This window comes from Hemicordylus capensis, chromosome 6, assembly GCF_027244095.1.
Source record: "Hemicordylus capensis ecotype Gifberg chromosome 6, rHemCap1.1.pri, whole genome shotgun sequence".
NCBI classification, from domain to species: domain Eukaryota; kingdom Metazoa; phylum Chordata; class Lepidosauria; order Squamata; family Cordylidae; genus Hemicordylus; species Hemicordylus capensis.
In genome coordinates, this window is record NC_069662.1 from 22188857 (window position 1) to 22203713 (window position 14857).

At 45.0% G+C, this 14857-nt stretch overlaps 1 protein-coding gene across 1 annotated transcript in view; it reads right to left on the reverse strand.

The window, feature by feature from the left end:
* SLC17A7 (solute carrier family 17 member 7) overlaps nucleotides 1–14857 on the reverse strand; it is an 81968-nt gene that overhangs the window by 7410 nt on the left and 59701 nt on the right. The window contains exons 4-11 of the mRNA XM_053263474.1: nucleotides 12989–13107; nucleotides 12548–12662; nucleotides 12213–12300; nucleotides 10100–10186; nucleotides 8875–9017; nucleotides 6197–6346; nucleotides 5559–5691; nucleotides 4359–4469 (exon numbers count right to left, since the gene is read on the reverse strand). Coding sequence (XP_053119449.1) covers nucleotides 4359–4469; nucleotides 5559–5691; nucleotides 6197–6346; nucleotides 8875–9017; nucleotides 10100–10186; nucleotides 12213–12300; nucleotides 12548–12662; nucleotides 12989–13107 — 946 coding nt within the window. The remainder of the gene's footprint in view (nucleotides 1–4358; nucleotides 4470–5558; nucleotides 5692–6196; nucleotides 6347–8874; nucleotides 9018–10099; nucleotides 10187–12212; nucleotides 12301–12547; nucleotides 12663–12988; nucleotides 13108–14857) is intronic.

A 14857-nucleotide genomic window follows, 5' to 3' on the forward strand; every position in this document is an offset into this window, starting at 1 on the left:
GAGTCAGATAGAAGTTATGAGAGATGACGTTCTAAAAAAACCCTGGAAAAATTAAAAATTAACAGATTGCCAGGGCCAGATGGCATTCACTGAGAGTTCTTAAAGATTCTAGCTGGGTGACTCTGGGCCAGTCACTTCTCTCTCTGCCTAACCTACTTCACAGGGTTGTTGTGAAAGAGAAACTCAAGTATGTAGTACACCACTCTGGGCTCCTTGGAGGAAGAGCAGGATATAAATGTAAATTTTTTAAAAAAGATCTCAAATGTGAAATTACCAACCTCCTTGCAAAAATATGTAAATTATCCCTATAATCAGGCTCTGTACCAGAGGACAGGAAAGTAGCCAATGTAACACTGATTTTCAAAAAGGGATTGAAGAGATGTGGGAAACTACGGCCAGTTGGCTTAATGTCTGTGCCAGGCAAATTGATGGAAAGCATTCCCAAGAAAAAATTGTTAAGCATATAGAAGAACAGGCCCTGCTGATGGCTTCTGCAAAGGTAAATCTTGCCTCCCCAATCTTTTAGAGAGTGTCACCAGGCATGTGGATAAAGGTGATCCAGTTGGCATAGTATATTTGGACTTTCAAAAAGCTTTCAACAATGTTCCTCTCCAAAGATCCTTGAGAAAACGTAGCAATCATTCAGGGGCATAATGAGACCCCCAGGGGCCAGAGGATAAAATATTGGCAGGGGGGCTTCCTACCCCATGAGTGGTGTGCCTCAGCACCCCAAGCCCCGCCCCTTGCGTCTGATGTCAGATGCAAGGGGCAGGGCAGCCAAGATCTCCCCATTGCTACTCCTACCTCCTGTTGGCCGCCTCTGCCGCCACTTCTTATCTTGGCCCCCATGGGAGTGGCGGTGGGCACTGTGGCTGTCGGGCATCTCCAGCCAGCCTGCACACCTCCCCGTCCGAACTGCGCACCTATGCAGTTCAACTATGGACGTTGCATGCCCATGATGTCATGGCCATGTGACGTCCATAGTTGAACTGCACAGGCTACAGTTCGGCCGGAGAGGTGCACTGGCCAGCCAGAGAGGCCCAACATCACAGCACACGCTGCCACCATGAGGGGTGGCCTGCCCCACTCAACTCACCCCCCACCCCTGGGAGGCCAAGATAGGAAGTGGCAGCAGGGCAGTCTTCTTGGGGGCCTCTTGGGGGCCCCCTGACCTTCTGGACCCAGGGACATTTGTCCCTGCTTGTCCAATGGATGCTATGCCCATGCAATCATGGGATAAGAGACCAGGTTGATGTGTGGATTGGTAAGTGGTTGAAGGACAGGAAACAGAGGGTAGATATAAATGGACAGTTCTCTAAATGGAGGGAAGTAAGAAGTGGGTCCTCCAGGGATCTGTATTGGGACCAGTGCTTTTTAATTTATTCATAAATGATCTAGAAGTAGGGGTAAGCAGCGAGGTGGCCAAATCTGCAGATGACACCAAACTATTTAGGGTAGTGAAATCCAAAACAGATTGTGAGGAGCTCCAAAAGGATCTCTCCAAACTGGGGAAGTGGGCAACAAAAGACAGATGCAATTCAATGTTAGCCAATGTAAAGTGATGCATATTGGGGCGAAAAGCCCAGCTTCACATATATGCGGACAGGGTCTGAGCTGTCGGTGACTGACCAGGAGAGAGACCTTGGGGTTGTGGTAGACAGCTCGTTGAAAGTGGCAACACAATGTGAAGCAGCTGTGAAAAAGGCCAGTTCCATGCTTTGAATCATAAGGAAGGGGGTTGAAAATAAAACTGCTAATACCATTAGACCCTTATACAAATCTATGGTGTGTCCAGATTTGGAGTACTGCGTACAGTTCTGGTCACCGTGCCTCAGAAAGGACCTTATAGAACTGAAGAAGTTGTAGAAGAGGGCAAACAAGATGATCAGGAGCCTAGAGCACCTTCCTTACGAGGTAAGACTACAAGACCTGGGGCTTTTTAGTTTAGAAGGAAGACTGAGCGGGCGACATGATAGAGGTCTATAAAATTATGCATGGTGTGGAGAGAGTGCATAGAGAAAAAAATTTCTCCCTAAAGAAATTTGGGACTGACAAAAGGAAGTACTTCTTCATACAATGCATGATTAACCTATGGAATTCTCTGCCACAAGATTTGGTGACAGCCACTAGTCTGGATGTCTTTAAGAAGGGCTTAGATAAATCCATGGAGGACAGGTCTATCAGTGACTACTAGTCTGAAGGCTATAGGCCACCTCCACCCTCAGAGGCAAGATGCCTCTAAATAACAGTTGCAGGGGAGCAACAGTAGGAGAGAGGGCCCGCCTCTTGCTTGTAGGCTTCCTAGAGCCATCTGGTGGGCCATTGTGTGAAACAAGATGCTGGACTAGATGGGCCTTGGGCTTGATCCAGCAGGGCCGTTCTTAGTCTCTTAATGTATATAGGCTTTAATTTCTCAAAATCATTGCCAATTAAAAAGGGGTATTTCAATATTCTGCCATTTAACAACTTCACTCCGTTTTTTCACTTAGCCAATGTACTTGACATTAGTAATCCCTTTTAAGTGAACATTTTCTCACTGACTTTGTCCAGCTCAGCAAAGTTAGCAGGATGTAAAAAGAGAACACAATTGGCTGTGCACAAATGTAGCAATAAAGATATTCATATCAAAGCAAGCCCAGTTTTCCAAGGAGTAAGCATGTTTGTTCTACACAGCATACAATGCACAGAGCCCATCAAGCATCACGCACAAGGGTCTTACTATTTTGTTTAGGCAAATACTATGTTTATGGGTCAAATTAATGGAAAACTGGATTTCTGTTGTGTGAACAAGGAGATTATACAAACTTGGGCAGGCACAAAGCAATGGCAAACCTATTTTAACTCACACATAATGAACCATAATCTGGGGTTGGTTCCATCCTAGGCTATTTCTCTGGAATTGCCATCCTTTGTTCATTCTGTTTTTATGGACCATCCAGATGACATCAACAGCCAAAGTTACATTACAATGTTTTTTGTGTTATCCTCCTGATTTGTGGTGATTTTTTGGCAAAAAAATCCACAAGCGAAGCACCAGCCTATTCAGTGTGAACAGACAAAGCACTGTTGCAGCCCTTAAGGGCCACTGTGCCTTTAATTAAGAATTACCTGTTTGCAGGTTCTGTCAGTTTTATTGCTTCCTGTTCAACGTCTCTAGGGGATTAGTGCAGAATTGCCCGTTAATTGCCCTTTATTTAGCCAGCTTTTATTCCCCACGGAGGAGGTGCTTTATTTACTAGTTTCCTTTATTTGATTTTATTTCTTTTATTGTGATCTACTGTACTGTAGAACTAAAGAGCTCTGGTGTGGAAACAACCAGGTTTGTTGTTCAGTGATCCTTAAATGTAACTCTAGCTACCTTTATTAGGGTGTATTTTCAGCTCCTTTCTTGTAGTCATCTGTTTTTTAGCAATGTGTCTTCGATTGCGTGTTAGAGCCAATAGCTTAAATAAACAAATAATAATTCTTACTAGTAGTACCAATTACTATTCTGTAAATTTATAGGTCACCCTTCAGTAACATGACTCTCTGGGCAACATATGATTTTTTTCTTTAAAAAAACCTAGATATAACAAAATATAAGACAAAACAATGGTGGGGGAGGAAATAAAGTCACCAAGAAAATTTTATAGGAGATATAGCAGCATGGACACAGCTGGGAGGCTTGGGTAGGTGGAGATCAGGGCCATATTATGATGTGCTTAGGTCCTAAGCTATGTCAAAAGGTCCCAGTGTGTGTGTGTGTGTGTGTGTGTGTGTGTATCTAGATCTAGATCTTCATTCTAACAAACCAGGACAGTGAAAATAGAAATAAAGTTTTATTTATTATAAATTTTTAAATCATAAATCTTATAAGTATTATTATATGTTTACATATAATATAAATATTTATTATTTAGAAATAATAAAGCTTTATTTTTACTTGCTAAAGATGCCACAAAAATCTAACAATCTAACAAAAACAGGGATCTTGCAATAAGCCTATTTGCATTAGAAATTCCTTTAAATGAAAATACATGTGAAACTTGAAGTTTAGTCATTAAAAATAAATAAATCAGACCTTATAGGTAGAGGTCCTAAGCTATAGCTTACCTCACTTGTGCCTAAACTGGGTATTGAGTAGGGACGGGAACTGCAAGAAATATGCAGAGAGGATGCAGATGGCACCAGATAACCCACTGGGCCCATTGAAACAGGAAAGCACCCATGTCAGGAGGCTCACAGGAGCACAGGTGGGATAGTTTATCTGCCCTACCACAACGTCCAAAGTTGTACGTCTGGCATTTAAGTCTTTTTAGCTCCACCTTTCCATCCCATCAGTGGGACCCCCAAGATGGCCCAGCTGCCCATGGGCTTACCTGAAATAGCAAAGCCACTGAAACCCACAGCCAGGACGAGGAATGAAATTGCTACACCTTTGCTGTGGGAATAGCCGACCACTAAGAGCAGCGTGGCCTCCATGCCAAACCCTGGTAAGAGAGCAGTGGAGAAAATGAGTGCAGGTGTCCAAATGCTATCCAGTTCTGATTCACCATGATGGCTGCCTCTAATTCATATTTCCAATTGCAATCCAGTTGCACAAGTGTTAGAACAGGGCATACAAAAAGTGTGTGTGTGTGTGTGTAAAATTTTTGCTCATATGGGAAGTGAGCCACAACCTAGCGGAAGCTATAGCTCAGGAGTAGATCAGTCACAGAGCTCATGTTTTGCATGCAAAAGGTCCCAGGATCAATCTCACAGACAGTTCTGGGCTACATGGACCGATGTCGTGACTCTGAATGAGGCAGATTCATGTACACTCATGAATATAGGTGGGTGGGAGAGGGGAGCCTGCAACATTTTTGTAAGGGAGCGGGAGGAGAGATTGCTAAAGGAAGAACACAGGGATACTTGGTGGCAGGACAAAAAGCTCTGATCTGAAGATGTCTGTATGTGGTTGGTGAACTATTAACATTTGGACTGATTAAACGATGTGAAGATTTCTCACACCCAGGAGCATTTTGACAGGGCTTTTAGTTCACTTCTCCTCCGGAATGGAGGGTGTGTGTTCACATATCGGCCAGATTTACGCCGAAGTCCCTACGATCTATCAGGGAGCACTTCACATACAATTCGGGTTTTTCATTGTGCATTAAGGGTGCAGCCCGATTTATGTCTGTGGTTAAAAAATCCACTTTTTGTGTTGGGTTTTTTTGGGGTGGGGGGCAAATTCAGACTCACGGTAAACCCGCAGTAAAGCCTGTGGTCTGGAAATGCTCCAGGCTATTGGAAGCCCCACTCAAACCATAGCAAGCAAAATGCAGCCTCTCATAAAATATTTTGATTGGGGTTCTCGGCCACCATGAGTGCTAGAACTTGCTTGATCAAAACAAAATGCGAAAGCATTCAGAAGCTTCAGATACCATACTCCACATTCTGCAGTGTAGTCATATCATCCCTGGGCAGAGGTCTAAAGCTTATGTGCACTGCCAAGCCAGCCACCAGCCCCTCACCCCAGTCTGATGTCCTTCAATCCCAACCCCTCATCCCTGGGTCCTTGCTCTCGCTTTTTCTCTCACCCCCACAGTTCATCATCTTGCGGACATTTGTGGTAGTCATGATCCTCCGCGTTCGCAGAAAATCGGCGATTTGCCCCCCAATGGGTACGATGATTGTCATGACCAGATGGGGTAAGGCTGAAAGCATACCCACCTGTATAGAAGAGAAGAGGCATTGAGTAGACCAGCCACAGCCATATTGAAAAAGCAGTTCAGGTATCATTTGAATGGCAAGGGACCATGGGGGAGACAGCCATGTGCCCATCTCCTTTTTCTTTTCAACATTATAAAATTATTTTGAAGTATCTAACTTGCTTTTGAAAAATGGATCAAGTTTACTCAATTTAATGTTTGGAATGTTGACACTTGGTTCTGTCCAGGATGAGGGTTTTAAAAATTTATTATTTTCCCATTTAAATGTGCAAAACTTGGTTACTTCTGTCGGCTACTTTGCTGGAACCTTGAGCCTGTTTATTTTCAAAACAGATTTCTGTAAACCTTAACCCAAGTGATTATGCAGTCTGCACATGTCTAGAGGCATATTTCTTTCCTGTCAGATTATGAATGCAAAACAAAACACTCTCTGCTCCTGTACCATATGGACAATTGACCAATTTCCTTGCCCACCCACCCACACACACCACCACCACATTTCTCACCTTACTGATTTCAAAACCAAACACTTCCTCAAAGTAGGCTGGCTGGCTAATTAAGAGCAAATAGAAGGTCCAGCTCCGGCAAAAATTGGCCACAATAATGGCATAGACAGGCATGGATGTGAAGAACTTGCGCCACGGCGTTTTGAATTTCTGCCAAGAGGAAGGAAGAAGCCAGACGTGAGCACTTCAGCAGAGCAACCCCACATTTGCAAGCCTTCCCACAGCAGGTCTCCCAAAGGAGTCCTGAAGTGATGCTACGACAAGGTATGGGAAAGGCTAACTTATGTGTATGATTTCACGTCAGTTAAAGGCTAACAACAGTCTCAGATTTAATGAGGGGGAAATGGTTCTTGGCTTTATGTACTTGACTCAGCTAATGGGAAATACAAAATATCCCACTCAGATTTTGCTCAATATTTTGCTGTATCACTTATTTGCTATGGATTTTATAAACTGAGCCAGCATGTGAGTGCTGGACTAGGGCCAGGGAGACCAGAGTTCAAATCCCCATTCAGCCATGAGACTTGCTGGGTGACTCTGGGCCAGTCACTTCTCTCTCAGCCTAACCTACTTCACAGGGTTGTTGTAAGGAGAAACTTAAGTATGTAGTACACTGCTGTGGGCTCCTTGGAGGAACAGCGGGATATAAAATGTAAAATAAATAATAATAAACGTACCTAAACGAGCCTTTTTCTCATTGTTTTTTCTGTTTATGATAATTCCATATTCTTTCCTTTATTTAATCATTTATATGCTTTGTAATAATCTAAATTATGTCCCACACAAGAGAAATGGTTTTATTTAATTACAAATGTAACAAAAAATCTTCAATAAAGTGTTATTTTTAAGAGGAGCTTCATTCAGGTGTTGTGAGCTTTTCCACTGCAGGGAGATCCTCTCAGTCTGCTCACCTGCTCCATCTCGAGGGCTCAACCTCGAGCCAGATTGGACCTGGTTTGGCTCGAGGTCGAGCCGAGTCCCCCAGGCCAGCTTGGGGCCGGTTCAGGGGTTCTAAATTAAAAAAAAAAAAAAATTTCATGACCCAGGCCACGCAAATGGCCAGGGTGCATGTGTGGCGGCCTCCAAAATGGCCACTGCCACCAGAGAAAGGGCCTGAAAATGAGCTGAAACAGCCCTTAGAAGATCGGGGAGGCTGGCAGGGAGAAAGGGAAACAGCAGGGACCCCCCTGCAACCACACATTCCGAGGCCAATGGTGGTGAGTGTCTAAACATTTGTTTATTCATTTTTTACTTTAGAATCCCCAAACTGGCTTGAATTCGAGCCAAGCCGGGGGGTTTGTTCGGGGGCACAAAACTGAACATGCCTGGTTCGGGAACCGATCTGGGCAAACCAGTTTTGCACACACCCCAAAACTCCACCACCATCAACCATCTAAGTCTCCTGCTCCCTCAGTGACTCTGCCCTTTTCTCCCTGAGGAAGCTGCCTTATACTGAGTCAGGCCCTTGGTCCATGAAGCACAGTACAGTCTACACTGACTGGTACCAGCTTCTCCATTGTTTACACTGACTACTTGTGGCTCTCCAAGGCTGCAGGTGGGGGTCTTCTCCTACCTGGAGATGTCAGGGATCGACATCTCTGGGACCTTCTGCATGCAGAGCAGATGCTCTATCACTGAGCATAGACTGAGCATCTCTATCACTGAGATGCTCTATCACTGAGCTATGGCCCCATCCCTTGCTGCCATTAATTAATTAATTAATCAATCAATCAATCAATCATTTATATTCCGCTCTTCCTCCAAGGAGCCCAGAGCGGCTTAAACAATCCTGTGAAGTAGATTAGGCTGAGAGAGAGGTGACTGGCTCAGAGTTACCCAGCAGGTATCATGGCTGAAAGGGGATTTGAACTCGGGTCTCCCCGGTTCTAGTCCAGCACTCTAACCACTGCACCACGCTTGCTATTCCTGGAACTGCCTCTCAGAACAGCTTCAAATGCCACCAACCTTCAAATTCCTCCTCCAAAATCCATTTCCCCCCTTGTGAAGACTTAGGCATAAGGCTTTAAGCCTCATCCGCTACTGACACAGAGCCTACCCACATGTAACTGAAACAATGGCTGGGTTCCATCCCACCCTCCCCTCCGCCCGCAACACTCCAGTCCAAGTTCGGACCTGTTGCAGTCTCACTGACCTGCAGTCAGCAAGACTGCAAAGAGGTGGAGCTGGCTGTGCAGGCTTCCTTCTTTCCTGAAGGACAGCCTGCACAGCCAATAGGAGCCGGAGTGAAGGAGCAGCTTCCTCTCTCAACTCCGGTTTGAGAGAAAGACTCGGTCCAGATGTAATGGAGGCGCTGCCAAAATGCAGTTATCGGCGGCATAACTCACTACAAACTGCAGTTAACAACTGCAGTTAGGGGAGGGCTACAGCAAGTCTATTTTTTCTTTTAACTGCAGTTCCCTGGGTCTGGACATTCAGCTAGTGAAACCGCTGAACGGTTTCGTTTTTCTTCTGAATCCGGCCAATATCACACTTCCCTTGTTTACCCTCGCTTCCACCTCCCTCTCCTCCCTCTGCTGTCTTCCCTATGTTGAATGCTACGTTGTGAGCTCCTTGCATGCAGGGATGACTTTTGTGGGATGACTCTGTCGCTATGTGTCCGTCCCACAAAGAACACTGGATGGCTCTCTGCCACAAAATAGCAAATAAAAGGCACTGACCATCAGGGGATTCATAAGACTGGCGCTTTCGCCGATGCTTTCTTCTATGTATTTCCTCTCTTCGTCTGTGATGGTCGGGTGCTGTGCAGGACTCTCATAGGAAACCAGCAGCCAGAAGATGTACCAGAAGATGCCAAAGCTGCCTGCCAAGGGACAGAATTGCAGGGTACATTGGATCTTTGTTCTGGTCCAATAGAGGCTGGATAGTGGAGAGCAGGGATGACTCCAAGGGGCAGCAAGCACTAGCGTGCCCTCCATCCCAAAGTATTTCCTGCTCCCCATTTTGCTCCCCCATCCACCAGACTGGAACTATACAGCAAGTGTTGGACAATACAGTCATCGTATATCATGGCCCTATAGCTTGCACTGATTATTTTAAACGGTCTCCATTGTTTAAAGAAGCCTCATTCACACACGACTCTACCCCAGAACAAGCAGCAGAAGCGAGTGCAGCCAAATAGGTAGGAGATTCCTCCAGCCTTCCAGGAGCCAGGCCAAGCCCTTCACTTCCTGTCAGGAACTGGGCTTGGTGAGACCAGGTGTCCAGGGGAGTGGTGGCAGGGTCATTTCCCCTGCAGGTTTCAGCTGGCCTGGTACTGACCTCTCTCCCCACTCACCTCTCTTGCCACATGGTCTTGGACAAGAAGAGAAAACTAGCCGGGAAAGCAGGCTGGAAGTTTTGGGCTAATCCAAAAAGGCAGCATTTTCTAAGAGGAATCTGGCCCACTTCCTGAATAACTTTGAAAATGTCAAGCAAACTTCTTTAATAAGGTGAATAAACTAACAACATTAATTACCTTACCTCTCTAGGTATTTGATGTATAGCAAAATCCCACTCCCCTAATAATGTTCTTTGCCACTTCTTTGCTCCCCCATAATAGCTGTTTCCGGTGGAGAGACCCACTAACAAGTGGTGTTGTTTGTCTACAGTTCTCTTACCGTAGACGTAGAACACGTAGATGTAGACATACGTAGACGTACACGTAGATGTACACGTAGATGTACATACACATAGATGTGACACGTAGATGTGACACGTAGATGTAGACATAGACATAGACATGACACATAGACGTAGACGTGACGTAGATGTGTACATGACACATAGATGTAGACGTACATGTAGACATACATAGATGTACACATAGATGTACACGTATATTACATACACGTAGATGTAGAACATGTAGACGTAGAACACGTAGACATAGAACAGTTCTCTTACCGTAGACATAGAACACAGAGCTCCAACCCGAATACTGGACTAGAATCCCAGCAAGAGGCATAGCCACCACAGCCCCTGCATAGGAGCCTGCAGAAGGATATGAAAGAGGTCAGCCAGGCATACCACACAAGCCAGGACTCCTAGCTGCCATCAGCCTTTGCTTCACTCTAATCCTAAACTGACATGTTCAGCTTGGATTTGGATTTGTTGAGCCAGTTTTGTGAGGACTACAACATGGGTCCTGATTCAACTCGTCTTCCAAGAAACATTTTCAAAATGCGAAGAGTTGTGACCAGTGTCACCATGAGAACCAGTGTTCCTTGTAAGAGGAATTCCTGGATATTGTTGACTATTAATCAATCAATCTTCATTATGGTCTAAGACCAGCACAGGTTATAATATAGTAATTTGTGAGAAAGAATGTTGCATGTATCACTGAGATTGAGATTGATATTACAATAAAAACTAAAGAAAGGAGGATCTAAAAAATAGAAAATATTCAAAATATACTAAAGAGTGCAAACCAAGTAGCTAAAATACATATAGACTAAAAGAAAGCATGGAACATCTAATTGAAATGATATTGTTGACTAGAGCTCCCCTCATTTCTGGCTGCAATGGCCTTTGGCTGGGGATTATGGGAATTGTAGTCAACAACATCTGGGAATCCCTGTTACAGGAAACACTGGCTGCCTGTGACCAGAGTGGGGAGAGGTGAGACAACCAGGCCCACTTCATTGGTCTGGCTGGGGCTAACTGCCATTGGGTGCCTCCCCTCCTCCTCTGTTTTTTCTCCCTCTCTCACAACACTAGAACCAGGGGTTATCCCATGGAACTGACTGCCAGGCAATTTAGGACCAAGACTGACAAAAGGAAGTGCTTTCCCCCACACAGTGCAACATTGATCTATGAAATTCTCTGTCACATGATGTGGTGATGGACATCAGTTGGATGGCTTTAAAAGGGGCTTAGACAAATTAGTGGTGGACAGGTCTATCGAAGGCTACTTTTTCAGAATAAACTACCTCACAGGGTTACTGTGAGGATAAACATAATCATGTGCACCACTCTGGGCTCCTCAGGAGAAGAGTGGGATATAAAGGTAAAAAACGAATCAATAGATCTGGTGGGCTACTGTCAGAAACAGGATACTGGACTAGATAGGCCTTAGGTCTTATGTTCTCCCATATGAACATCAGAAGCTGTATTGTACTGAGTCAGACCATTGATCTATCTAGTTCTGTATCATGTGCACTGACTGGCAGTGGCTCTCCAAGGTTTCAGGCAGAGGTCTTTCCCAGCCCCACCTGCAGATGTCAGGGAGTGGACCCGGGACCTTCTGCATGCAAGCAGACGTTCTACCGTTGAGTTATGGCCCCATCCTCCAAATATCTTACAGCAGAGAGTGCTCACATGTAATCACCCATCTAAATGCAAACCAGGGCAGACCCTGTTTAGCAAAGGGAACAATTAATGCTGGCTACTGCAAGACCAGCTCGCCACCCAGAAATGCCTCTGATGAAGAGGTGAGCTTGCAGGGTCCCTTCCATCCGCCTGGCTGGGACCAAGTCCCATTCGGCTCTTCTCCTCCCACAATTGTCTCACGCAGTGGCCACTGTACCTAAGTCTGCTTGTTTTCTTCTTCCCTCCTTGTCTGCTTTCCCTTTTTCCTTGTGCTTATTAATTTGTACGCCATTATTTTAAATGGCAAACCACCCTTAGGGCCTTGGCAGATTCATAGAAAGGAATTATACAAATAAATAACAAGCAGTTCTGGGAAGAACTAAGTTGCCTATGGCTGCCATCTTGGATCGGGGTGCATGATATCATCACAAACCACACAGTTCAGGTGTCCCTATGCGGCACAACACCTGGACCAAATCTGGTACAAATCGGTGCAGGCATTCTAAAGTTGTTGGAGTGGCGGTGGGGGGACACACAGGGACGGACACACGGACAGTAAAGCAATCTCATAAAGGTACTTTCCATGCAGAAAGCAGGCTAAAAATAATATCCAGAAGCCCACCCAGGACATTCAAAATGGCTGCAAGAGATTTGTCGCTCTGACTTTCCCTTCCAACGGTTTCCTCGCCTGGTGAAAAAGTTGTCTTACCGCAGAAAGCTGTTGTTGCCAGTCGGCTGCGTTCCAAGGGTGGTGCCCATTTGCTCCAGATACCATGACATGCTGGGTAGGTAACCCCCTGGAGGTGGAAGGCACAGAAAGGTCCATAAAGAGCAGCGCTATTCCCCACCCACTGCTGAGGAGGAGGCAGGGTCAGAAACAAGCCATAATGCCGCCCCACTTGAATATTCTACCCTTCCCAAGGAGAGGCTGAGATGGCTGGGCGAGAGGGGTGTTTTGCTAGAAAGAGGGCTGGCACAGATCAGTGTCAATAGTGTCGATGGCGGGGTAGTGAGAAAATGGGAAGACAGGTGTATTGGCCTTACCTCCACCAGCCCTTGCAGGATCCTCACAAAGATAACGCAGCCATAATGGACGCGGGCAGCTGATGGGATTAGCATATTCAGAGTGGACGTTGCCACAATAGCAAAGCCAAACACCCTGGGAGCCAAAGAGTGGATATTATTCACATGGATTGCACAACTTACACTTGTTGGTCTCGTGGTTATTATTTGTTCCAGTTTTATTCCACCACCACCACCCCCGGGCCCCCAAAGTGCTCAGGGTGGTCTTCTACATGGTCTCCCCTCCTCCATTTTATCCTCACAACCACGCTGTGAAGTAAGTTAGACTGAGAGATGGTGACTCTGGCCCAAGGTCATAAGAGACAGAGCAAGTCTGGGCAGCGGAGGATACTTGGATAGCCTGTCATTGTCCTTTCTTTCATACACACAGAGACTCCAAGCCACACCCCACTCTGCTCTTACCTGTTAGCAGCAAATTTCTGTGATATGAACCCCCCTGGGATCTGGGTGACAATGTAACCCCAGAAGAAGGACCCGTGAATCATGCCCACTGTCTCTGGATCCCAGTTGAACTCTGCTTTCTGAAGGGTGGGGTGGGGGAGAGAAGAAACAATAAGAGAAAAGATGGGCAGTCAATCCTCAATCAGAGCCAGCGCCCCCTGGAGGGAAAACCGGGGCTTATTTGAGTCTGGACCAGAACCATGTCCAATGCCAGAGCTCTGGAACGTGTGAACTAATTCATTCATTCATTCGAATTCTATACCGCCCTTCCAAAAATGGCTCAGGGCGGTTTACACAGAGAAATAACAAACAAATAAGATGGATCCCTGTCCCCAAAGGGCTCACAATCTAAAAATAAACATCAGACAGACACCAGCAACAGTCACTGGAGGTACAGTGCTGGGGGTAGATAGGGCCAGTTACTCTCCCCCTGCTAAATAAGAGAATCACCATGTTAAAAGGTGCCTCTTTGCCAAATTAGCAGGAACTAATAATCAAGAAGAGAGTGTCTCTGAGAATGTGGAGAGTGCATTTCTTTTGTAACTCAGTAGAGCCTTTCCCCTTGCTTCTGGGATTAGGGGGAATGACTTTCAGATCAAAAGTGTGATTCCATAAGCAACTTATTTTTTAAAAAAGAAATTAAGCTATGTTGGGAATCGTCTGCATTCCATTCTTCACATGGGCTGTCTTGAGCCAGCTAGCCCTAACTCTTGGTAGTTACCATCTTTATGGGCAGATGCTCTATGACCTAAAGAGGCATGACACTGTAACTGAAGGTCTTTCTTCTCTCCCCCAAACCTGATTATGTATTAAAATTATCAGGAAAGTCCTGCTCTAGGTGCCATCGCATTCAGAAGCTAGGCAGGTGCTGACTGATAACAGGGTCTTCACAGTCATGGCATCTCAAGTGAAGAATGCCCTTCCCTAGCAGTCTCATTACTATTTTTTCAATACCAGGTACTGGTTCTTTTCTTCCCATTGGCTTTTAGTGAAACCTAGCTTTAGATCTGTTTAGGTCTTGTTGTTCATCTGTTCATCATGCTGGTTTTCATTGCTTTGGGTTTATTAATCTCTTTAATTGTTAATTTGTCACACTGTTAAATAAACCTTACTCAAAATCAATTTTCATTGCTTAATTATTGGTTAAATCTGAAAAACCTACATAAACCAAGGCAATAGCTTTGAAGAAAAAAAAATGTATTGTTTAGGAACATAGGAAGCTGCCTTATACAGTCAGAGCATTGGTCCATCTAGCTCAGTATTGTCGGAGGGAATCTGGGACCTTCTGCACGCAAGCATGCAGATGCTCTTCCCAGAGCGGCCCCATCCCATAAGAGGAATATCTTACAGTGCTCACACATGTAGTCTCCCACTCAAATGCAAACCAGGGTGAACTATGCTTAGCAAAAGGAACAATTCATGCTTGCTAGTGCAAGACCAGCTCTCCTCCCATTTGTGTGTGTGTGGATGGTGCATGAATATGTCACAGCAGAAGGAACCACTGCAGAAGAGGCATTCCCATCTTAGAAGAAGCATTCCCTTCTGTCTGACAGAGAAGAGAGAAAGCCTCTTCTAAGATTACATCTGCTGTCTACAGTTTTTATAAACACTTATATTTAAAACATAGTTAATATTTTTGGAAAAAATGTGTTGCCTTATTATTTGGGGATGCCATTTTAATTGATTTTAAAGACTTGTAATAAATTGATCTAACTGAACTATCTATAGCCCTGTAAAGTGATTTGCTTGACTCCTTTATGAACTGCCTTGGGGGCCTTGTGCAGAAAAGCAAGATAAGGCGTATTTCAAATTAACGCAACTTCCACAGGG